The 23392-nt window shown below is 44.8% G+C and overlaps 1 protein-coding gene and 19 non-coding genes across 20 annotated transcripts in view; 19 read left to right on the forward strand and 1 right to left on the reverse strand.

The window, feature by feature from the left end:
- The window catches only part of il1rapl1a (interleukin 1 receptor accessory protein-like 1a), a 287826-nt gene that overhangs the window by 46914 nt on the left and 217520 nt on the right, over positions 1-23392 (reverse strand). Inside the window, exon 9 of the mRNA XM_085921128.1 lies at positions 4473-4547. Within this exon, the coding sequence (XP_085777254.1) occupies positions 4473-4547 (75 nt within the window). The remainder of the gene's footprint in view (positions 1-4472; positions 4548-23392) is intronic.
- On the forward strand, positions 10272-10344 carry trnat-ugu (transfer RNA threonine (anticodon UGU)). The gene has a single exon. It is a non-coding gene; the product is annotated as a tRNA-Thr (tRNA).
- Positions 10937-11009, forward strand: trnat-agu (transfer RNA threonine (anticodon AGU)). Its single transcript has one exon. It is a non-coding gene; the product is annotated as a tRNA-Thr (tRNA).
- Positions 11599-11671, forward strand: trnat-agu (transfer RNA threonine (anticodon AGU)). The gene has a single exon. It is a non-coding gene; the product is annotated as a tRNA-Thr (tRNA).
- Positions 12261-12333, forward strand: trnat-agu (transfer RNA threonine (anticodon AGU)). Its single transcript has one exon. It is a non-coding gene; the product is annotated as a tRNA-Thr (tRNA).
- trnat-agu (transfer RNA threonine (anticodon AGU)) lies at positions 12921-12993 on the forward strand. Its single transcript has one exon. It is a non-coding gene; the product is annotated as a tRNA-Thr (tRNA).
- On the forward strand, positions 13581-13653 carry trnat-agu (transfer RNA threonine (anticodon AGU)). The gene has a single exon. It is a non-coding gene; the product is annotated as a tRNA-Thr (tRNA).
- trnat-agu (transfer RNA threonine (anticodon AGU)) lies at positions 14243-14315 on the forward strand. The gene has a single exon. It is a non-coding gene; the product is annotated as a tRNA-Thr (tRNA).
- Positions 14907-14979, forward strand: trnat-agu (transfer RNA threonine (anticodon AGU)). The gene has a single exon. It is a non-coding gene; the product is annotated as a tRNA-Thr (tRNA).
- Positions 15567-15639, forward strand: trnat-agu (transfer RNA threonine (anticodon AGU)). Its single transcript has one exon. It is a non-coding gene; the product is annotated as a tRNA-Thr (tRNA).
- trnat-agu (transfer RNA threonine (anticodon AGU)) lies at positions 16227-16299 on the forward strand. Its single transcript has one exon. It is a non-coding gene; the product is annotated as a tRNA-Thr (tRNA).
- trnat-ugu (transfer RNA threonine (anticodon UGU)) lies at positions 16889-16961 on the forward strand. Its single transcript has one exon. It is a non-coding gene; the product is annotated as a tRNA-Thr (tRNA).
- On the forward strand, positions 17558-17630 carry trnat-agu (transfer RNA threonine (anticodon AGU)). Its single transcript has one exon. It is a non-coding gene; the product is annotated as a tRNA-Thr (tRNA).
- On the forward strand, positions 18221-18293 carry trnat-ugu (transfer RNA threonine (anticodon UGU)). Its single transcript has one exon. It is a non-coding gene; the product is annotated as a tRNA-Thr (tRNA).
- On the forward strand, positions 18886-18958 carry trnat-agu (transfer RNA threonine (anticodon AGU)). The gene has a single exon. It is a non-coding gene; the product is annotated as a tRNA-Thr (tRNA).
- On the forward strand, positions 19543-19615 carry trnat-agu (transfer RNA threonine (anticodon AGU)). The gene has a single exon. It is a non-coding gene; the product is annotated as a tRNA-Thr (tRNA).
- trnat-ugu (transfer RNA threonine (anticodon UGU)) lies at positions 20206-20278 on the forward strand. Its single transcript has one exon. It is a non-coding gene; the product is annotated as a tRNA-Thr (tRNA).
- trnat-agu (transfer RNA threonine (anticodon AGU)) lies at positions 20871-20943 on the forward strand. Its single transcript has one exon. It is a non-coding gene; the product is annotated as a tRNA-Thr (tRNA).
- On the forward strand, positions 21533-21605 carry trnat-agu (transfer RNA threonine (anticodon AGU)). Its single transcript has one exon. It is a non-coding gene; the product is annotated as a tRNA-Thr (tRNA).
- trnat-agu (transfer RNA threonine (anticodon AGU)) lies at positions 22198-22270 on the forward strand. The gene has a single exon. It is a non-coding gene; the product is annotated as a tRNA-Thr (tRNA).

A 23392-nucleotide genomic window follows, 5' to 3' on the forward strand; every position in this document is an offset into this window, starting at 1 on the left:
TCATTTGTGTTGGGGTTATTCAAATACAACGTGGTTAAGTAGTTCCATAACCCACCAACTTGACGCCTTCTAAAAAGTAGATTTTTTTTTTCTAAACCTCTACTAAAAAGACCTTTTCTTTTGTGGGAACAATTTCGGTCATTCAAGTTGGTTTGTCGTCCATCACCTTGCAATACATTTTGATCATCTGTTTTGCGTTGCCACGTTAGAAAGCCAGCTAATTGCGATTGGGCCGTTTTTGAGAAACACTGACTGCAGCAACATAAAAAATGAAAATGGCTCCTTGTTTTTCCCTGGCAGGCTTGTCTTTTCATCTCCTTGCATAGTGCACGCATTTTACTGCCCATCCACTAGATCCCATCAGCTTCCCACTTCATCTCCCTCCATGTCCAACTTAAAAATCCTAGAGGGCTGGCCTCAATCGTGCATTCTGGCCATCGTAAATCTGCCGCAGCACCTCCATAAACCTGTCCGGGGCGTGACTTGACAAATATTAAGGAAGTGGCGATGAAATAAACAAAAAATAAATACTAGTGAGAAAGACAACTTGCTTTGCTGACAAATATTTACCTGGTGTGGAACACCGCAGGGAGTTTGTGGCACATCAGTGAATTGTGTATATGTACATTTTCCTGTGCTGTAGTTTTTTTTTAAACCTAATAAGACCTTAATGATGTCTTCGGTGAGATTTTGGGTTTAGAATGACAGCAGATTGTTAAGAAGGTACAATATGATCCACTTGTCTTATGAAAAGAGCAGGCTTACACTTTGGTGTGTGAACACTTGCGTAGAAGGAAGAGAAAATGTTACTCGCAATGTAGTATTTGCGGAAGTAAATGTGGTCCAGCGAGTAGGCGTCATGGGAATTATCTTTTTATGATCTAATATCCACAGAGGAGCAATTCAGGAAGAGATGAAAATACAGTATTTAGGGGGAATGAGGTGAGGCTTTTTGATCCCATTTCATGGAGGCATCATTAAAGATGAAGACACGTCATTGCCACGAATCATCAAAAATGTCTTTTTTTTTAATGTTTCAAGCAGGATTAAATCAAAGTCAATCAATACTGTTACTCAAAATAACTGAGATTTACGGACAATAAAATGCAAGAAATCAGGCACGTATCTGGATCACATATGAAAGTGTCCGAGATTGGATTTGAGAAAAAAAAATCATAATTGAGCCACTGTGTTTAAAAAGTCAGACAGACTTTGTAAAATAAATTGGAATTGAGCTGCAATGAGAACATAGCCAAATATTTTAAAATCCATCATGCGGGATGTTAACCCATCTGTGAGGATTTTAGCGTGACTTTAGCGTGGTGCTTCTGTTTTGGTTAGCACCTTAGTTAAGACGTACTTTTTCATCTCCCTGTGTGAATGATGGCATCTGAATTCGGAATTTGTTTGCCAAATCAAAGACATGTCCATCCATTCATTTTGCCTTTCCCACAAGGAACGAAAAATCCTAATGTCATCAATGCATTGCAATTAAATTTGAAATTGAAACCACCACAAGATAGCACTAGCTATAAACAACGGTAAACAGGATAGCAATACGTCTCGGCACTAGCAATATCTGACTATGCCAGGTAATTTAATTGCAGAATTAAAACCGCAGAACTTTGCAATTCAATCACTTGGTTCCAGATGGCCATGGAGTAAAAACAAGAGTGTTAAGGGAGAATCAAAAGAGTTCAAGTGCCTCTCGGTGGAACTTTGCTGCCGCATTGCTCACGTCTATTGTTCTCATTCTCTTGCCCAGTGCCTCCAAGGCCGGCACAAGATTCTAAATCACCCTGAACAGACGCAGACAAGGACAAGCTTGAACCAAACTGCTGCCAAGACTGCGTCCAAAAAGTCCGGCACTGACCGATGGCCGACCATTTGTACTATTACACACACAAAATTATATAGTGGAGCACACACATATGCAATGAAACGTCAATTGCCGAATGACTTTAAAGAAACGCATGGCTTTAAATTTCGGAACTGCAATGTTGGCAAATCATGCAAGCCTCTCCAAACTGCATTTTGGTCAGCATCAAAGAATTGACTGCTTATTCTCTTTGCTTTTGGAGACACTTTTTTTTACTCATTTAGATGAGAAAATGCAATGATGCTGTCCAAGTACTAGTTTAGTTTTTTTTTTTTTGGGTGTCAAAATGGAAAGTGGTCGCCAGCAGTCATGTGGATGATGACTAAGTCAAAGTCTTGCTGTGAACATTCCTGTTCCCCTTGATATGATTCTCGCCTCTCAGGAACTACAATTTTTAGCTGATGCTAATATGTGCATCTTTTCTTTCCTTTTGGCTTTGGAATGACAGCAGGGATGTTGCCCTTGTGGGCAATGTGGGTATGTCTGCATGTTAGTGCCTCTTTACACAATTGTTTACAGTGGCCAGACTTCAACTGTTGTTGGCTCGAGATCGTCACGGATGCAAAAACCCATTGTAGTGATGGTCATTTTGCACATTAGCTCAACTGTTATGTCACAATGAGGCAGAAAAACAGATAACTAAAGATCTACTTGGTTGTGCAATTTCATACTTGGTGGCTGTGCAATCGCTCCACAGGGCCAATAATCAAGTCAATTCGTCATATGTCCCCTGTAACATTAGCCGTTGAGTTCATTTCATACTTGTGTGACAATGTTAAAATATAAGGTCAAATAGCGTGACAGGAAAAATTGTTTTTGCCTTTGGAGGTTTCTTCTCCAACACATTTCCTTGACATCTCAGTGCAAATGATTCAAAGAACAGAAGGACGCAGCATTGTGCAACCTGTTCATGTATGGCTGTGCTGACATGTGAGGGTAAGCTTGTCAGTTTATCAACGGCAGCAATTTTTCACTCTTGATCAGCCAATTGTGCACCCAAGCTACCTGCTCTGTGTTGGCGGCGTGAGGTGGGAGACAAAAAGCTTAACTTGCTGTGAATCATTGCGCTGTCTTTGTCTAGAACCCCCCTCCCTATCTGGCCCTCTCCATCTTGTGTGATGTGCCTCGCCATGACAGACAGCATTCACCAGAGAGGCCCGCGCCATGTGCCTGGCAGCATGGGCTCTGAAATAAAGCAGCGTGCTATTGCGCTCATGCTGCATGCGTACACACGCGTGGTCGACCATGTTTTGACCCCCGCGTCAAGAAGAAGACAAACAACGGCGATTGGCAGCGGCCGCTTCTCCATGTGGCGAACCAGCGTATGGAACCATGCGCCATATGGGCTCGCCATTGTTGACAAAATAGCTCAGGGGGTCTTAGCACCGACCGCCATTTGGGAAACACTAGGAATGGGGAGTCATTTAAATTGCAAAATGTTCATTCATTGGGAAATTAATTGGTTTATGTAAGCAGATACCGCTCAAAATAAATTGATATTTGGCTTTTGGATAAATGTCAGACGGAACCGAAAATGCAGAATAGCCTTTTCGGGTAAGCGTTATCTGTCCTCTAAATTTTTGAATGCTCATGCCAACCCATGAGATATTCCAATATGTTTTGCATAAATTGTTCGTCAACAAATTGAAAGGTGAGAATTCAAAACAGGTGTTTCCTGAATCCGTGAATCAATCATTACATTTCTGTGCCACCTGTTTCTTTGTCATTCTGTAACTATTCCAGTCTCTCTGTTTCAAACGGCTGATGACATTTTCAATTCTCATGGCGTCAAATTGCAAACAAAATGACAAAGAGGACAGATTAATCCCATTTGAACCATTTGTTCATTTATGTATCGACCACTTGCTGTGAATTTTGAGAGAAACAAGTTGTGGAAAAGTTGTGAACAGTGGGTCAGTAATTGAGAGTGAGAGTGCCACTGCTGGTTGCAGCCAAGAAGTACACTCTAGTTTGCCTCAATTGCTTTGAGACTTAAATACCCTATTTTCCGGACTACAAGGCGCACCTAAAAACCTACAATTTTCTCAAAAGCCTACAGTGCGCCTTTTAGTCTGGTGCGCCTTATATATGGACCAAATTCCTAAATTTAAACTGGCCCGATGCATTGTGTCATTAAATCAATCATAAGTGGCCTGCTGAAGACAATGAATCATGAATCAAAAAGAATATGGAGCATTATTTTGTGATTATAAAGTAAGTTGTTGCATCTGAAGTTGAAATAAAAAAGATAAAATGGAAAATGATTTGATATGGATTAAAAATCTGAAATGATGCATTAATGGTGCGCCTTATAGTCCGGTGCACCTTATATAAGAACACATTTTTAAAATGGACCATTCATTGAAGGTGCGCCTTATAGTATGGTGCGCCTTATGGTCCGGAAAATACGGTAATCAACAATCAGTTCCAAATTGATCATTTGGCCCATCCCCAGAAAAGGCCTTCCCATTTCTTTCACCAGCAAATACAGGTGTCACTCAGCATCCTCAAGCGTGTTGAAGAGGATTTATGAAGTCTGCCGGGTGTCATGTGAGAGCAACACAGACACTAATGCCAGTGGAACAAATCTTACCTAGCTGCAGCTCCATGTTGCTAATCTTGTTTTCCAAGGGGAACAGGATCTTGGGCGGCTTGTCGGTCAAAGGGGCTGAAAAGTGGAAGAGACACACTTTAGCATCATGAGGGGAAAAAAACGGACAGGAAATGGAAAATCGTTTTCACAGGATTTGTATTCGACATTTGTCCTGCAGACATTTGCAAGGGCTTGCCAGCTGATCTTATCAGCCCTTTTTCATTTTCCATACTTCTTATCGTTTTTGGAGTCATGACAGGGTGCTCCCTTGTTGACTTTAGGGAAAAAGCAGAAAACACTCTCCCCTGGTCACCTAGACAATCGTGAGTCAATTTTTAAATGGGACAGCTAGGTGACCGACTACCAATTCTACTTTTTTTTTTCTGTTCTCATTTGCTCTAGTCGGACCGTCCTCTCTACATTTTATAGAAATTGTCAAAGATGGTAAACAAGTTTCACAGTTTCTTCCTGACCGATTTAAGTCATCTAGGCTCAAGGATTTGATACTGACATTTAAGATTAGATGTTTATCAAGCTAATAAGATCGCTGGAACTTTTGTATTTGCATCCCTTGCCCAAAAAAAACATGCTACATCATTCAAATGTGTTGAGCATTTAACCACACATCATGGGGCTTTGAAATGATACTAATTGTACAGAAGCTTGCCGGGAGAGCTCCTGCTTCCTTTGGGAAATGCTGACAACACGGAGCAGTTTCACTGTTGTAAAAAACAATCGTGTGTTCGACGAGGAAGGTCGAACATTTAAAGGGGTGGAACATTAAAAGAACACAAAGGGCTTTCATTGAAACTACAAGATTGAGCAGTTAAAAGGTGAATGAAACGAGGTCGCAGCTATGTTTAAATGGCGTGTTACCGTCACTGTTCTACTCAGTAGACAAAGCAACAGTTGTATTGGGCTATATTGCTGAGAGTACACACACTTTTGCACTTTAGCGATTAAAAAAAAGACAAGCCTGTATTGAATAAAACAGACGACTCCCGGCAGCGTACTTTTCAGGCACATCTAATTATGAAGCGGTGAATTTGCAACAGCAGCGTTTTTAGGCCTTTTTCTCCCTCCCCAAATAAAGATGCTTCCTCTGAGTATGCTCACAAGCTTTCTTCTCCGGACTTATTACCAGACCTCTCTAACAAGCCCTTTGAAAACTCAGCTCTTTTGGGAGAAAGTCGACAATGCAATGTTCTCTGCTCTTTTGGAAAAATGATGCGCAACACATGGCTTGTGGGAGGTAAAATTGATCAGTTAAAGGCATTTCTGTTTATCTGGAAATTGCTCAGAGTTCAACAGAAAGAGAAACAAGATCCTTGCCAGTATGGCGCTTTCTTTGATTTTTGTTTTTTCCCCCGAAGCAATGGCAAGCACCTGCTGGTATGTAAATAACCACGGTGTGCTCGGGTGACGTCGACGAGAGGGGCGGTCACAGGCTCTTAGGCACAAATGTTTGCACTGTTAATAGGTAATCAGACAGCATACAGATACAGTTTTAATTACACATCAAAGCGGTTTACATCATTATACAATGTGTGATTCTACAGCTAATTAATGCACTGGGCAAACAAATGAGGACAAGCTGTTGAGTGCATGGGGGGGGGCGGGGGGGCGAGTGACCGCTTGACGATGGTTTCACTAAATAGAACTTCTTGAGCACAAGTGTCAATTAAATCATCTCAAGATATTTTGAAGGCATAATAGTTTTTTAGTCGATTTGATCAGTAAGTGTTTTGTTGATTATGTCAATATGATTGCTATTTAGTTGCATTTTAAAGCAATTTAGTCAAAATTGGCTGCAATAACCAGAGCTGCTTGAAATATTTGTCTTAGTAGGAAGGGGCATAATACTCAATTGAAATTGTCAATGAATTGTGAAGTGATTGAAGGCATTGGGATGAAATTATTTATGATTCACTGATAAAATTTTAAATGGTTATGAATATGTTTTCAACTTGTAATTATTGTGAATACCATATATGGAGACAAAAATGTACTTTGGCTCTTGCTGTTTATAATCGCTCATGTCAAAAAGTTCACTACTTTTCTCATCTAGAACAAAATTTGCATTTTTCATGTGATTTTCTGTGCTCTACAATTGTTTAAGCAATCTTGGTAATACCTAAAAAGTTATTTTGGTCATGATAATCATGATGGGAATTTGTCACCCAATTTTAATTTTAGAGCAAGTCAAGTTTGCTTCCCATGAAATATTCAAATATTCAAGCCCATGTAGTGGCAGTAATGAATTTCACTGCTGCGAACAAAGCCAAATGCAATTTCACAAGGTGACACAAACTATCTCTGCTAAATCTTAAACGCTGTGACAATGGTGCTGATTGCGATCCTATCTTTATGAAGGAAGTTGGCATAAATGTCGCGTTAAATGGGGAAATCTCTCCTGTGGAAACTGTCAAAAATAAGATCTTTATGGGAATATTAATCACAAACCAAGATATGGCACTGTGAGTGGTCTCGAAATGCAATGCACAGTTGCTCGGTGTGTTCAGGCATCCATGTAGATATGCTAAAAACAGAACAGGACTCTGCAATTGTAAGCGGTATGATCAATCATCCACAATCCCATTAGCGTGCTGTGGCGGAAAAACGCTGTGGACTTTCTGGGTGAATTGTTCTGAGTGGTCGACCGGAGGAAAACTGCAAATTAATGAATGCCTGTCGAGTATCGGATTTCTCGGCATATATTTTTGTATTAGGGTTAACTTTTTGCTCATTTTAATATATTTTTGTATTAGGTTCAACATTTTGCTAATCATCTGAGGGTTAAATCAGGAGTGGTCAACCTAAAACTCATTTGACCAGGGTCCCTTGGAATTTTGAAAATAATTAAAGGTATCAGCAAACATGACAGAGCTGTCAATAGTGTGGGTCGTATGCAATGTGGAAGATCCATGCGTGGAGACCTATGCATGGTCAATGTTTGTCATGCCATCCACAGTCAGAAATTCATGAAATAAAAAAATAAAGCACATAAAATCTAGCTCACTCAATACAAGTAGGAAATGTACCCCTGTTAATATAAATTTATTCCCTGTAGGTGTTGCTGCTCCCCATGAATTTAAGTATCAGTTTGAAAGTTTATGTTTACCATATTTATCTATGCCAAAAATGTGTTTTAGCCTCAGATTGATAGACAGCTTTATGGACAGTATTTTTCAATTACACACGGCAACCGAATGTTGCCACGTCTGTTCTGCTTAAACTATGCAAATAAAGGACATAAATAAAATAAGCTGCTATAAAATAAAATGACAGCAAAATGAAGGAAAAAGCGATGAGTGTATATTCAAACACACCCATAAATATCAGTGTATAAAGCAGAAGAAAGAAACAAAAACAGATGTAAAATATGAAGACAGTCAAAATATTTCACTCATCCAAATCAAATTGGACAGTGATTTTACAAATGGAACTCATGCTGTGACAGAAAAATCTGTAGTTCTGATTTGGGTCAGTCAGCGAAAGTAACATATGGGGGATAAATCGGAGGGTGTTCACAACATTCTGTTGGCATGTGGGATGAAGCTTCTGCACTACTTGATGGTTCTGCACCAGATATTGCAGAACCTCTTGTCAGAGGCCAGCAAGTTGAACAAGGGTGGGCGTATCGGATCCCTTGTGATCACAGTGCTCTAGCCACAAACTGTTTGTCAGCAATATACTTAGAGATAATTTGCAGTTTTAAAACTTCCAGCAAGATTTGAATGTAGATTCACTCCTCCCACTCCGGCCCCCTGCGTCTCTGACCAAAGCCTCACTAACGTGAACATGCACGAGAAGTGGTCAAGCGCAAGCTACATTTTTAGCATGAGTTATTCATGTTGGGAATGAGGCAAAACACAACAATATAGACCCGATGATGATAATTTCACAGACGAGTGTAGGACGGCGGATCACCGAGAAGGAGAACTGTGACGGTGTGGGAGTGGTCACAGGTGACTTAAAAGAATAAAACCAAACAAATTAGGCCAAACAAAGCAGCTCCTTTCATTCTCTAGTTGAGTAAACAAGTGTGCACCAGGAGACACCCTTATATGACACCCAGTTAAGAAAAAGAGATGCAAATAATCAGCATTCTTCCTTGGCACACATGCAGCACTTTTTCAAGTTCAACTTTCGTTTTTTTGTTTTCTTTGCAGGCTGGCAGGATGAGAGAAGGACAATGGACACAGGCATGTCGAGCTCAATACTTATGCAGTCACCGCGCAACTGACGTTCACAGCCTCGCAGGCCTGCGCTGTCCTTTACTGGGAAATTGCCTTCTCCTCTTGCCTCTTTTCAATCAGCAATGAGCCAAAGAAACTGTGAAGGCTGCTAAGCTTCACTGGAGAAGCGTCATTCCTCCTCGAGCATCCGCCACTATTGTGCCCGTCACCCCTGACAGCCACTTCCACTACTCTACTGATGATGTCATCGGCACATGAAAAAATACCCTAAAATATATAGAAAGCCACATGCAACTTTTTTTGAAACTTCACGACGTTCACGTACTAAGATTTATGTGGTTAGATTTTTCAGGCATTTTTGCTTTAATGGAGTACTGTATTTACTTTTCTTATGAATATGCTTTTAGTGCCCATCGATCAGTAAAAAAATGTTTCTTAAATTTATTTTTAGTTATCAATTTAGCAATCTGGCGGCTCGGTAAGGCACTGGTTAGCACGTCTGCCTCACAGTTCAGAGGGTGCCGGTTTGATTCCACCTCCGATCCTCCCTGTGTGGAGTTTGCATGTTCTCCCCGAGCCCGCGTGGGTTTCCTCCGGGCACTCCGGTTTTCTCCCACATCCCAAAAACATGCTTGGTAGGCCGATTGAAGACTCTAAATTGTCCCTAGGTATGAGTGCGAGTGCGGATGATTGTTCGTCTCTGTGTGCCCTGCGATTGGCTGGCAACCGGTTCAGGGTGTCCCCCGGCTACTGCCCGACGACCGCTGGGATAGGCTCCAGCACACCCGGGACCCCCGTGGGGACAAAGCGGTACGGAAAATGGATGGATGGGCTCCAAGCCACTATGATCAGCAAACATACTGTAAAAATGCAACGATTATGCCTTTCGTAAATTTTGTTTCTGTAATATTTTGCTGATATTCTAACTGCATGTCATTGTAGCCAGGCCTTGTGGTTAGAGCACTGGTCTAGTAAACCAGGGGTTGTGAGTTCAATTCTCACTGAGGCCTGATAAAATTATTTGTTATGTGAGTTGGATTAATAATAGCTGAGGGTGAAACTACATAGATGTTCACCATGGTTCTGGTGCGCAGCAGTTGTGTTATTAATTCTTTTTGTTTTCGGCAGCAAGGTGGTGCACTTGTTAGCACGTCCGCCTCACAGTTCAGAGGGTACCGGTTTGATTCCACCTCCGACCCTCCCTGTGTGGAGTTTGCATGTTCTCCCCGAGCCCACGTGGATTTCCTCCGGGCACTCCGGTTTCCTCCCACATCCCAAAAACATGCTTGGTAGGTCGATTGAAGACTCCAAATTGTCCCTAGGTATGAGTGCGAGTGCGAATGGTTGTTCGTCTCTGTGTGCCTTGGGATTGGCTGGCAACCGGTTCAGGGTGTCCCCCGCCTACTGCCTGATGACGGCTGGGATAGGCTCCAGCATGCCCGCGACCCCCGTGGGGACAAAGCGGTACAGAAAATGGATGGATGGGCTCCAAGCCACTATGATCAGGAAATATACTTTAAAAATGCAACGATTATGCCTTTCGTAAATTTTGTTTCTGGAATATATCTGTTGATATTATAACTGCTAATTTTATAAGCTAGGCCTTGTAGCTCAATGGTTAGAGCACTGGTCTTGTAATCCAGGGGTTGTGAGTTCAATTCTCACTGAGGCTTGATCAAATCATTTGTTATGTGAGTTGGATTAATAATATTTGAGGGTGAAACTACATAGATGTTCACCATGGTTCTGGTGAGCAGCAGTTGTGTTATTCTTTTTGTTTTCGGCAGCAAGGTGGTGCACTTGTTAGCACGTCCGCCTCACAGTTCAGAGGGTACCGGTTTGATTCCACCTCCGACCCTCCCTGTGTGGAGTTTGCATGTTCTCCCCGAGCCCACGTGGATTTCCTCCGGGCACTCCGGTTTCCTCCTACATCCCAAAAACATGTTTGATAGGCTGATTGAGCACTCCACATTTTTGCACCTATGTGTGAGTGCGAGTACGGATGGTTGTTTGTCTCTGTGTGCCCTGCGATCGGCTGGCAACCGGTTCGGGGTGTCCCCCGCCTATTGCCCGATGACTGCTGGGATAGGCTCCAGCATGCCCGCGACCCCCGTGGGGACAAAGCGGTACAGAAAATGGATGGATGGATGGATGGGCTCCAAGCCACTATGATCAGCAAACATACTTTAAAAATGCAATGATTGGTTCGTAAATTTTGTTTCTGTAATTTTTTGCCGATATTATAACTGCATATTTTTGTGGCCAGGCCTTGTAGCTCAATGGTTAGAGCACTGGTCTAGTAAACCAGGTGTTGTGAGTTCAATTCTCACTGAGGCCTGATAAAAGCATTTGTTATGTGAGTTGGATTATTAATATCTGAGGGTGAAACTACATAGATGTTCACCATGGTTCTGGTGAGCAGCAGTTGTGTTATTAATTCTTTTTGTTTTCGGCAGCAAGGTGGTGCATTTGTTAGCACGTCCGCCTCACAGTTCAGAGGGTACCGGTTTGATTCCACCTCCGACCCTCCCTGTGTGGAGTTTGGATGTTCTCCCCGAGGCCGCGTGGGTTTCCTCCGGGCACTCCGGTTTCCTCCCACATCCCAAAAACATGCTTGGTAGGTCGATTGAAGACTCCAAATTGTCCCTAGGTATGAGTGCGAGTGCGAATGATTGTTCGTCTCTGTGTGCCTTGGGATTGGCTGGCAACCGGTTCAGGGTGTCCCCCGCCTACTGCCTGATGACGGCTGGGATAGGGTCCAGCATGCCCGCGACCCCCGTGGGGACAAAGCGGTACAGAAAATGGATGGATGGATGGGCTCCAAGCCACTATGATAAGCAAACATACTTTAAAAATGCAATGATTGGTTCGTAAATTTTGTTTCTGTAATTTTTTGCTGATATTATAACTGCATATTTTTGTGGCCAGGCCTTGTAGCTCAATGGTTAGAGCACTGGTCTAGTAAACCAGGGGTTGTGAGTTCAATTCTCACTGAGGCCTGATAAAAGCATTTGTTATGTGAGTTGGATTATTAATATCTGAGGGTGAAACTACATAGATGTTCACCATGGTTCTGGTGAGCAGCAGTTGTGTTATTAATGCTTTTTGTTTTCGGCAGCAAGGTGGTTTATTTGTTAGCACGTCCGCCTCACAGTTCAGAGGGTACCGGTTTGATTCCACCTCCGACCCTCCCTGTGTGGAGTTTGCATGTTCTCCCCGAGGCCGCGTGGGTTTCCTCCGGGCACTCTGGTTTCCTCCCACATCCCAAAAACATGCTTGGTAGGTCGATTGAAGACTCCAAATTGTCCCTAGGTATGAGTGCGAGTGCGAATGGTTGTTCGTCTCTGTGTGCCTTGGGATTGGCTGGCAACCGGTTCAGGGTGTCCCCCGCCTACTGCCTGATGACGGCTGGGATAGGCTCCAGCATGCCCGCGACCCCCGTGGGGACAAAGCGGTACAGAAAATGGATGGATGGATGGACTCCAAGCCACTATGATAAGCAAACATACTTTAAAAATGCAATGATTGGTTCGTAAATTTTGTTTCTGTAATTTTTTGCTGATATTATAACTGCAAATTTTTGTGGCCAGGCCTTGTAGCTCAATGGTTAGAGCACTGGTCTAGTAAACCAGGGGTTGTGAGTTCAATTCTCACTGAGGCCTGATAAAAGCATTTGTTATGTGAGTTGGATTATTAATATCTGAGGGTGAAACTACATAGATGTTCACCATGGTTCTGGTGAGCAGCAGTTGTGTTATTAATGCTTTTTGTTTTCGGCAGCAAGGTGGTGCATTTGTTAGCACGTCCGCCTCACAGTTCAGAGGGTACCGGTTTGATTCCACCTCCGACCCTCCCTGTGTGGAGTTTGGATGTTCTCCCCGAGGCCGCGTGGGTGTCCTTCGGGCACTCCGGTTTCCTCCCACATCCCAAAAACATGCTTGGTAGGTCGATTGAAGACTCCAAATTGTCCCTAGGTATTAGTGCGAGTGCGAATGATTGTTCGTCTCTGTGTGCCTTGGGATTGGCTGGCAACCGGTTCAGGGTGTCCCCCGCCTACTGCCTGATGACGGCTGGGATAGGCTCCAGCATGCCCGCGACCCCCGTGGGGACAAAGCGGTACAGAAAATGGATGGATGGGCTCCAAGCCACTATGATCAGCAAACATACTTTAAAAATGCAACGATTATGCTTCGTAAATTTTGTTTCTGTAATTTTTTGCCGATATTATAACTGCATATTTTTGTGGCCAGGCCTTGTAGCTCAATGGTTAGAGCACTGGTCTAGTAAACCAGGTGTTGTGAGTTCAATTCTCACTGAGGCCTGATAAAAGCATTTGTTATGTGAGTTGGATTAATAATATCTGAGGGTGAAACTACATAGATGTTCACCATGGTTCTGGTGAGCAGCGGTTGTTTTATTACTTCTTTTTGTTTTTGGCAGAAAGGTGGTTTATTTGTTAGCACGTCCGCCTCACAGTTCAGAGGGTACCGGTTTGATTCCACCTCCGACCCTTCCTGTGTGGAGTTTGGATGTTCTCCCCGAGGCCGCGTGGGTTTCCTCCGGGCACTCCGGTTTCCTCCCACATCCCAAAAACATGCTTGGTAGGTCGATTGAAGACTCCAAATTGTCCCTAGGTATGAGTGCGAGTGCGAATGGTTGTTCGTCTCTGTGTGCCTTGGGATTGGCTGGCAACCGGTTCAGGGTGTCCCCCGCCTACTGCCTGATGACGGCTGGGATAGGCTCCAGCATGCCCGCGACCCCCGTGGGGACAAAGCGGTACAGAAAATGGATGGATGGGCTCCAAGCCACTATGATCAGCAAACATACTTTAAAAATGCAACGATTATGCTTCGTAAATTTTGTTTCTGTAATTTTTTGCCGATATTATAACTGCATATTTTTGTGGCCAGGCCTTGTAGCTCAATGGTTAGAGCACTGGTCTAGTAAACCAGGGGTTGTGAGTTCAATTCTCACTGAGGCCTGATAAAAGCATTTGTTATGTGAGTTGGATTAATAATATCTGAGGGTGAAACTACATAGATGTTCACCATGGTTCTGGTGAGCAGCGGTTGTGTTATTAATTCTTTTTGTTTTTGGCAGCAAGGTGGTTTATTTGTTAGCACGTCCGCCTCACAGTTCAGAGGGTACCGGTTTGATTCCACCTCCGACCCTCCCTGTGTGGAGTTTGCATGTTCTCCCCGAGGCCGCGTGGGTTTCCTCCGGGCACTCTGGTTTCCTCCCACATCCCAAAAACATGCTTGGTAGGTCGATTGAAGACTCCAAATTGTCCCTAGGTATGAGTGCGAGTGCGAATGGTTGTTCGTCTCTGTGTGCCTTGGGATTGGCTGGCAACCGGTTCAGGGTGTCCCCCGCCTACTGCCTGATGACGGCTGGGATAGGCTCCAGCATGCCCGCGACCCCCGTGGGGACAAAGCGGTACAGAAAATGGATGGATGGATGGGCTCCAAGCCACTATGATAAGCAAACATACTTTAAAAATGCAATGATTGGTTCGTAAATTTTGTTTCTGTAATTTTTTGCTGATATTATAACTGCATAATTTTGTGGCCAGGCCTTGTAGCTCAATGGTTAGAGCACTGGTCTAGTAAACCAGGGGTTGTGAGTTCAATTCTCACTGAGGCCTGATAAAAGCATTTGTTATGTGAGTTGGATTATTAATATCTGAGGGTGAAACTACATAGATGTTCACCATGGTTCTGGTGAGCAGCAGTTGTGTTATTAATGCTTTTTTTTTTCGGCAGCAAGGTGGTGCATTTGTTAGCACGTCCGCCTCACAGTTCAGAGGGTACCGGTTTGATTCCACCTCCGACCCTCCCTGTGTGGAGTTTGGATGTTCTCCCCGAGGCCGCGTGGGTGTCCTCCGGGCACTCCGGTTTCCTCCCACATCCCAAAAACATGCTTGGTAGGTCGATTGAAGACTCCAAATTGTCCCTAGGTATTAGTGCGAGTGCGAATGATTGTTCGTCTCTGTGTGCCTTGGGATTGGCTGGCAACCGGTTCAGGGTGTCCCCCGCCTACTGCCTGATGACGGCTGGGATAGGCTCCAGCATGCCCGCGACCCCCGTGGGGACAAAGCGGTACAGAAAATGGATGGATGGATGGGCTCCAAGCCACTATGATAAGCAAACATACTTTAAAAATGCAACGATTATGCTTCGTAAATTTTGTTTCTGTAATTTTTTGCCGATATTATAACTGCATATTTTTGTGGCCAGGCCTTGTAGCTCAATGGTTAGAGCACTGGTCTAGTAAACCAGGGGTTGTGAGTTCAATTCTCACTGAGGCCTGATAAAAGCATTTGTTATGTGAGTTGGATTAATAATATCTGAGGGTGAAACTACATAGATGTTCACCATGGTTCTGGTGAGCAGCGGTTGTGTTATTACTTCTTTTTGTTTTTGGCAGAAAGGTGGTTTATTTGTTAGCACGTCCGCCTCACAGTTCAGAGGGTACCGGTTTGATTCCACCTCCGACCCTTCCTGTGTGGAGTTTGGATGTTCTCCCCGAGGCCGCGTGGGTTTCCTCCGGGCACTCCGGTTTCCTCCCACATCCCAAAAACATGCTTGGTAGGTCGATTGAAGACTCCAAATTGTCCCTAGGTATGAGTGCGAGTGCGAATGGTTGTTCGTCTCTGTGTGCCTTGGGATTGGCTGGCAACCGGTTCAGGGTGTCCCCCGCCTACTGCCTGATGACGGCTGGGATAGGCTCCAGCATGCCCGCGACCCCCGTGGGGACAAAGCGGTACAGAAAATGGATGGATGGGCTCCAAGCCACTATGATCAGCAAACATACTTTAAAAATGCAACGATTATGCTTCGTAAATTTTGTTTCTGTAATTTTTTGCCGATATTATAACTGCATATTTTTGTGGCCAGGCCTTGTAGCTCAATGGTTAGAGCACTGGTCTAGTAAACCAGGGGTTGTGAGTTCAATTCTCACTGAGGCCTGATAAAAGCATTTGTTATGTGAGTTGGATTAATAATATCTGAGGGTGAAACTACATAGATGTTCACCATGGTTCTGGTGAGCAGCGGTTGTGTTATTAATTCTTTTTGTTTTTGGCAGCAAGGTGGTTTATTTGTTAGCACGTCCGCCTCACAGTTCAGAGGGTACCGGTTTGATTCCACCTCCGACCCTCCCTGTGTGGAGTTTGCATGTTCTCCCCGAGGCCGCGTGGGTTTCCTCCGGGCACTCTGGTTTCCTCCCACATCCCAAAAACATGCTTGGTAGGTCGATTGAAGACTCCAAATTGTCCCTAGGTATGAGTGCGAGTGCGAATGGTTGTTCGTCTCTGTGTGCCTTGGGATTGGCTGGCAACCGGTTCAGGGTGTCCCCCGCCTACTGCCTGATGACGGCTGGGATAGGCTCCAGCATGCCCGCGACCCCCGTGGGGACAAAGCGGTACAGAAAATGGATGGATGGGCTCCAAGCCACTATGATCAGCAAACATACTTTAAAAATGCAACGATTATGCTTCGTAAATTTTGTTTCTGTAATTTTTTGCCGATATTATAACTGCATATTTTTGTGGCCAGGCCTTGTAGCTCAATGGTTAGAGCACTGGTCTAGTAAACCAGGGGTTGTGAGTTCAATTCTCACTGAGGCCTGATAAAAGCATTTGTTATGTGAGTTGGATTAATAATATCTGAGGGTGAAACTACATAGATGTTCACCATGGTTCTGGTGAGCAGCGGTTGTGTTATTAATTCTTTTTGTTTTTGGCAGAAAGGTGGTTTATTTGTTAGCACGTCCGCCTCACAGTTCAGAGGGTACCGGTTTGATTCCACCTCCGACCCTTCCTGTGTGGAGTTTGCATGTTCTCCCCGAGGCCGCGTGGGTTTCCTCCGGGCACTCCGGTTTCCTCCCACATCCCAAAAACATGCTTGGTAGGTCGATTGAAGACTCCAAATTGTCCCTAGGTATGAGTGCGAGTGCGAATGGTTGTTCGTCTCTGTGTGCCTTGGGATTGGCTGGCAACCGGTTCAGGGTGTCCCCCGCCTACTGCCTGATGACGGCTGGGATAGGCTCCAGCATGCCCGCGACCCCCGTGGGGACAAAGCGGTACAGAAAATGGATGGATGGGCTCCAAGCCACTATGATCAGGAAATATACTTTAAAAATGCAACGATTATGCCTTTCGTAAATTTTGTTTCTGTAATAAATCTGTTAATATATCACTGCTAATTTTATAAGATAGGCCTTGTAGCTCAATGGTTAGAGCACTGGTCTTGTAAACCAGGGGTTGTGAGTTCAATTCTCACTGAGGCCTGATCAAATCATTTGTTATGTGAGTTTGATTAATAATATTTGAGGGTGAAACTACATAGATGTTCACCATGGTTCTGGTGAGCAGCAGTTGTGTTATTAATTCTTTTTCTTTTCGGCAGCAAGGTGGTGCACTTGTTAGCACGTCCGCCTCACAGTTCAGAGGGTACCGGTTTGATTCCACCTCCGACCCTCCCTGTGTGGAGTTTGCATGTTCTCCCCGAGCCCACGTGGATTTCCTCCGGACACTCCGGTTTCCTCCTACATCCCAAAAACATGTTTGATAGGCTGATTGAGCACTCCACATTTTTGCACCTATGTGTGAGTGCGAGTACGGATGGTTGTTTGTCTCTGTGTGCCCTGCGATCGGCTGGCAACCGGTTCGGGGTGTCCCCCGCCTATTGCCCGATGACTGCTGGGATAGGCTCCAGCATGCCCGCGACCCCCGTGGGGACAAAGCGGTACAGAAAATGGATGGATGGATGGATGGGCTCCAAGCCACTATGATCAGCAAACATACTTTAAAAATGCAATGATTGGTTCGTAAATTTTGTTTCTGTAATTTTTTGCCGATATTATAACTGCATATTTTTGTGGCCAGGCCTTGTAGCTCAATGGTTAGAGCACTGGTCTAGTAAACCAGGTGTTGTGAGTTCAATTCTCACTGAGGCCTGATAAAATTATTTGTTATGTGAGTTGGATTAATAATAGCTGAGGGTGAAACTACATAGATGTTCACCATGGTTCTGGTGCGCAGCAGTTGTGTTATTAATTCTTTTTGTTTTCGGCAGCAAGGTGGTGCACTTGTTAGCACGTCCGCCTCACAGTTCAGAGGGTACCGGTTTGATTCCACCTCCGACCCTCCCTGTGTGGAGTTTGCATGTTCTCCCCGAGCCCACGTGGATTTCCTCCGGGCACTCCGGTTTCCTCCCACATCCCAAAAACATGCTTGGTAGGTCGATTGAAGACTCCAAATTGTCCCTAGGTATGAGTGCGAGTGCGAATGGTTGTTCGTCTCTGTGTGCCTTGGGATTGGCTGGCAACCGGTTCAGGGTGTCCCCCGCCTACTGCCTGATGACGGCTGGGATAGGCTCCAGCATGCCCGCGACCCCCGTGGGGACAAAGCGGTACAGAAAATGGATGGATGGGCTCCAAGCCACTATGATCAGGAAATATACTTTAAAAATGCAACGATTATGCCTTTCGTAAATTTTGTTTCTGGAATATATCTGTTGATATTATAACTGCTAATTTTATAAGATAGGCCTTGTAGCTCAATGGTTAGAGCACTGGTCTTGTAAACCAGGGGTTGTGAGTTCAATTCTCACTGAGGCTTGATCAAATCATTTGTTATGTGAGTTGGATTAATAATATTTGAGGGTAAAACTACATAGATGTTCACCATGGTTCTGGTGAGCAGCAGTTGTGTTATTAATTCTTTTTGTTTTCGGCAGCAAGGTGGTGCACTTGTTAGCACGTCCGCCTCACAGTTCAGAGGGTACCGGTTTGATTCCACCTCCGACCCTCCCTGTGTGGAGTTTGCATGTTCTCCCCGAGCCCACGTGGATTTCCTCCGGGCACTCCGGTTTCCTCCTACATCCCAAAAACATGTTTGATAGGCTGATTGAGCACTCCACATTTTTGCACCTATGTGTGAGTGCGAGTACGGATGGTTGTTTGTCTCTGTGTGCCCTGCGATCGGCTGGCAACCGGTTCGGGGTGTCCCCCGCCTATTGCCCGATGACTGCTGGGATAGGCTCCAGCATGCCCGCGACCCCCGTGGGGACAAAGCGGTACAGAAAATGGATGGATGGATGGGCTCCAAGCCACTATGATCAGCAAACATACTTTAAAAATGCAATGATTGGTTCGTAAATTTTGTTTCTGTAATTTTTTGCCGATATTATAACTGCATATTTTTGTGGCCAGGCCTTGTAGCTCAATGGTTAGAGCACTGGTCTAGTAAACCAGGTGTTGTGAGTTCAATTCTCACTGAGGCCTGATAAAAGCATTTATGTGAGTTGGATTATTAATATCTGAGGGTGAAACTACATAGATGTTCACCATGGTTCTGGTGAGCAGCAGTTGTGTTATTAATTCTTTTTGTTTTCGGCAGCAAGGTGGTGCATTTGTTAGCACGTCCGCCTCACAGTTCAGAGGGTACCGGTTTGATTCCACCTCCGACCCTCCCTGTGTGGAGTTTGGATGTTCTCCCCGAGGCCGCGTGGGTTTCCTCCGGGCACTCCGGTTTCCTCCCACATCCCAAAAACATGCTTGGTAGGTCGATTGAAGACTCCAAATTGTCCCTAGGTATGAGTGCGAGTGCGAATGATTGTTCGTCTCTGTGTGCCTTGGGATTGGCTGGCAACCGGTTCAGGGTGTCCCCCGCCTACTGCCTGATGACGGCTGGGATAGGCTCCAGCATGCCCGCGACCCCCGTGGGGACAAAGCGGTACAGAAAATGGATGGATGGGCTCCAAGCCACTATGATCAGCAAACATACTTTAAAAATGCAACGATTATGCTTCGTAAATTTTGTTTCTGTAATTTTTTGCCGATATTATAACTGCATATTTTTGTGACCAGGCCTTGTAGCTCAATGGTTAGAGCACTGGTCTAGTAAACCAGGGGTTGTGAGTTCAATTCTCACTGAGGCCTGATAAAAGCATTTGTTATGTGAGTTGGATTAATAATATCTGAGGGTGAAACTACATAGATGTTCACCATGGTTCTGGTGAGCAGCGGTTGTGTTATTAATTCTTTTTGTTTTTGGCAGCAAGGTGGTTTATTTGTTAGCACGTCCGCCTCACAGTTCAGAGGGTACCGGTTTGATTCCACCTCCGACCCTTCCTGTGTGGAGTTTGCATGTTCTCCCCGAGGCCGCGTGGGTTTCCTCCGGGCACTCCGGTTTCCTCCCACATCCCAAAAACATGCTTGGTAGGTCGATTGAAGACTCCAAATTGTCCCTAGGTATGAGTGCGAGTGCGAATGGTTGTTCGTCTCTGTGTGCCTTGGGATTGGCTGGCAACCGGTTCAGGGTGTCCCCCGCCTACTGCCTGATGACGGCTGGGATAGGCTCCAGCATGCCCGCGACCCCCGTGGGGACAAAGCGGTACAGAAAATGGATGGATGGGCTCCAAGCCACTATGATCAGGAAATATACTTTAAAAATGCAACGATTATGCCTTTCGTAAATTTTGTTTCTGTAATAAATCTGTTGATATTATAACTGCTAATTTTATAAGATAGGCCTTGTAGCTCAATGGTTAGAGCACTGGTCCTGTAAACCAGGGGTTGTGAGTTCAATTCTCACTGAGGCCTGATCAAATCATTTGTTATGTGAGTTGGATTAATAATATTTGAGGGTGAAACTACATAGATGTTCACCATGGTTCTGGTGAGCAGCAGTTGTGTTATTAATTCTTTTTGTTTTCGGCAGCAAGGTGGTGCACTTGTTAGCACGTCCGCCTCACAGTTCAGAGGGTACCGGTTTGATTCCACCTCCGACCCTCCCTGTGCGGAGTTTGCATGTTCTCCCCGAGCCCACGTGGATTTCCTCCGGGCACTCCGGTTTCCTCCTACATCCCAAAAACATGTTTGATAGGCTGATTGAGCACTCCACATTTTTGCACTTATGTGTGAGTGCGAGTACGGATGGTTGTTTGTCTCTGTGTGCCCTGCGATCGGCTGGCAACCGGTTCGGGGTGTCCCCCGCCTATTGCCCGATGACTGCTGGGATAGGCTCCAGCATGCCCGCGACCCCCGTGGGGACAAAGCGGTACAGAAAATGGATGGATGGATGGGCTCCAAGCCACTATGATCAGCAAACATACTTTAAAAATGCAATGATTGGTTCGTAAATTTTGTTTCTGTAATTTTTTGCCGATATTATAACTGCATATTTTTGTGGCCAGGCCTTGTAGCTCAATGGTTAGAGCACTGGTCTAGTAAACCAGGGGTTGTGAGTTCAATTCTCACTGAGGCCTGATAAAAGCATTTGTTATGTGAGTTGGATTATTAATATCTGAGGGTGAAACTACCTAGATGTTCACCATGGTTCTGGTGAGCAGCAGTTGTGTTATTAATTCTTTTTGTTTTCGGCAGCAAGGTGGTGCATTTGTTAGCACGTCCGCCTCACAGTTCAGAGGTTACCGGTTTGATTCCACCTCCGACCCTCCCTGTGTGGAGTTTGCATGTTCTCCCCGAGGCCGCGTGGGTTTCCTCCGGGCACTCCGGTTTCCTCCCACATCCCAAAAACATGCTTGGTAGGTCGATTGAAGACTCCAAATTGTCCCTAGGTATGAGTGCGAGTGCGAATGATTGTTCGTCTCTGTGTGCCTTGGGATTGGCTGGCAACCGGTTCAGGGTGTCCCCCGCCTACTGCCTGATGACTGCTGGGATAGGCTCCAGCATGCCCGCGACCCCCGTGGGGACAAAGCGGTACAGAAAATGGATGGATGGATGGGCTCCAAGCCACTATGATCAGCAAACATACTTTAAAAATGCAACGATTGGTTCGTAAATTTTGTTTCTGTAATTTTTTGCCGATATTATAACTGCATATTTTTGTGGCCAGGCCTTGTAGCTCAATGGTTAGAGCACTGGTCTAGTAAACCAGGGGTTGTGAGTTCAATTCTCACTGAGGCCTGATAAAATCATTTGTTATGTGAGTTGGATTAATAATATCTGAGGGTGAAACTACATAGATGTTCACCATGGTTCTGGTGAGCAGCGGTTGTGTTATTAATTCTTTTTGTTTTCGGCAGCAAGGTGGTGCATTTGTTAGCACGTCCGCCTCACAGTTCAGAGGGTACCGGTTTGATTCCACCTCCGACCCTCCCTGTGTGGAGTTTGCATGTTCTCCCCGAGCCCACGTGGATTTCCTCCGGGCACTCCGGTTTCCTCATACATCCCAAAAACATGTTTGATAGGCTGATTGAGCACTCCACGTTTTTGCACCTATGTGTGAGTGCGAGTACGGATGGTTGTTTGTCTCTGTGTGCCCTGCGATCGGCTGGCAACCGGTTCGGGGTGTCCCCCGCCTATTGCCCGATGACTGCTGGGATAGGCTCCAGCATGCCCGCGACCCCCGTGGGGACAAAGCGGTACAGAAAATGGATGGATGGATGGGCTCCAAGCCACTATGATCAGCAAACATACTTTAAAAATGCAACGATTGGTTCGTAAATTTTGTTTCTGTAATTTTTTGCCGATATTATAACTGCATATTTTTGTGGGCAGGCCTTGTAGCTCAATGGTTAGAGCACTGGTCTAGTAAACCAGGGGTTGTTAGTTCAATTCTCACTGAGGCCTGATAAAAGCATTTGTTATGTGAGTTGGATTATTAATATCTGAGGGTGAAACTACATAGATGTTCACCATGGTTCTGGTGAGCAGCAGTTGTGTTATTAATTCTTTTTGTTTTCGGCAGCAAGGTGGTGCATTTGTTAGCACGTCCGCCTCACAGTTCAGAGGGTACCGGTTTGATTCCACCTCCGACCCTCCCTGTGTGACTCCAAATTGTCCCTAGGTGTGAGTGCGAGTGCGAAGGGTTGTTCGTCTCTGTGTGCCCTGCGATTGGCTGGCAACCGGTTCAGGGTGTCCCCCGCCTACTGCCTGATGACGGCTGGGATAGGCTCCAGCACGTCCGCGACCCCCGTGGATGGATGGAATTTAGCAATCTTATATAATCTGTTAGAAAATCTCTGTGCAACATGACATGACATTGGTAGCAGCTGAATCAGAAGTTGTACCTTTACTTTTTTTGCACACATACTTTTATGTCTCCTAAAGGGCAGAGTATATGGCAGGCTACTTCATTATCAGAACAGCTTTACTACCATATTTGAACGTATTTCTAAATAAATGCTTTTGAGAGTGTCACTCAAAATGGAGCACTGCATTGAAACCAAGGTGAGGGATTTCCTTTAACTTAAAAATGACATTTCACAATAACTCAGCATCAATTGTCATCTTAAGTCAGGCTTCAATAGGGCACAAAAGCAAGCGCCCTCCCTCGCTCGCTCCACACACACATTATGTGTCCATTATGCGGTGTTCTTCATTGAAAAGCCAGCGACTGTGAGTCTTAATGAGTTTATTTACACACTTTGCTAGGATTATATTTAAGGCAGGTTGATGGAATGCACTAAGTGTGCGCAATAAGAGGTACAATTAAGCAGTCGGCAGATGTGAAGAGGGTTTGAAATAAACACACAGCCGGCAGTTTTGCAGAACAATGGGACGCTTAAATGTAGCACTCAAGTAATTCATCGTCATATTAAATGGCTGTTTCACGTAGGGGGAAAAAGTGGCGAGCACCAACATCATCGCTTTTACCGTCGCATAGGCTTTTTCTCCTTTTTGATAACAAGCAATCAAATATTCAAACCCTAGCAATGTAATTTAGTTTTAGTGAACTACTGAATGCTTTGT

Source organism: Syngnathus leptorhynchus, chromosome 9 (assembly GCF_054491065.1).
Source record: "Syngnathus leptorhynchus isolate UIUO chromosome 9, UIUO_Slep, whole genome shotgun sequence".
NCBI classification, from domain to species: Eukaryota; Metazoa; Chordata; class Actinopteri; order Syngnathiformes; family Syngnathidae; genus Syngnathus; species Syngnathus leptorhynchus.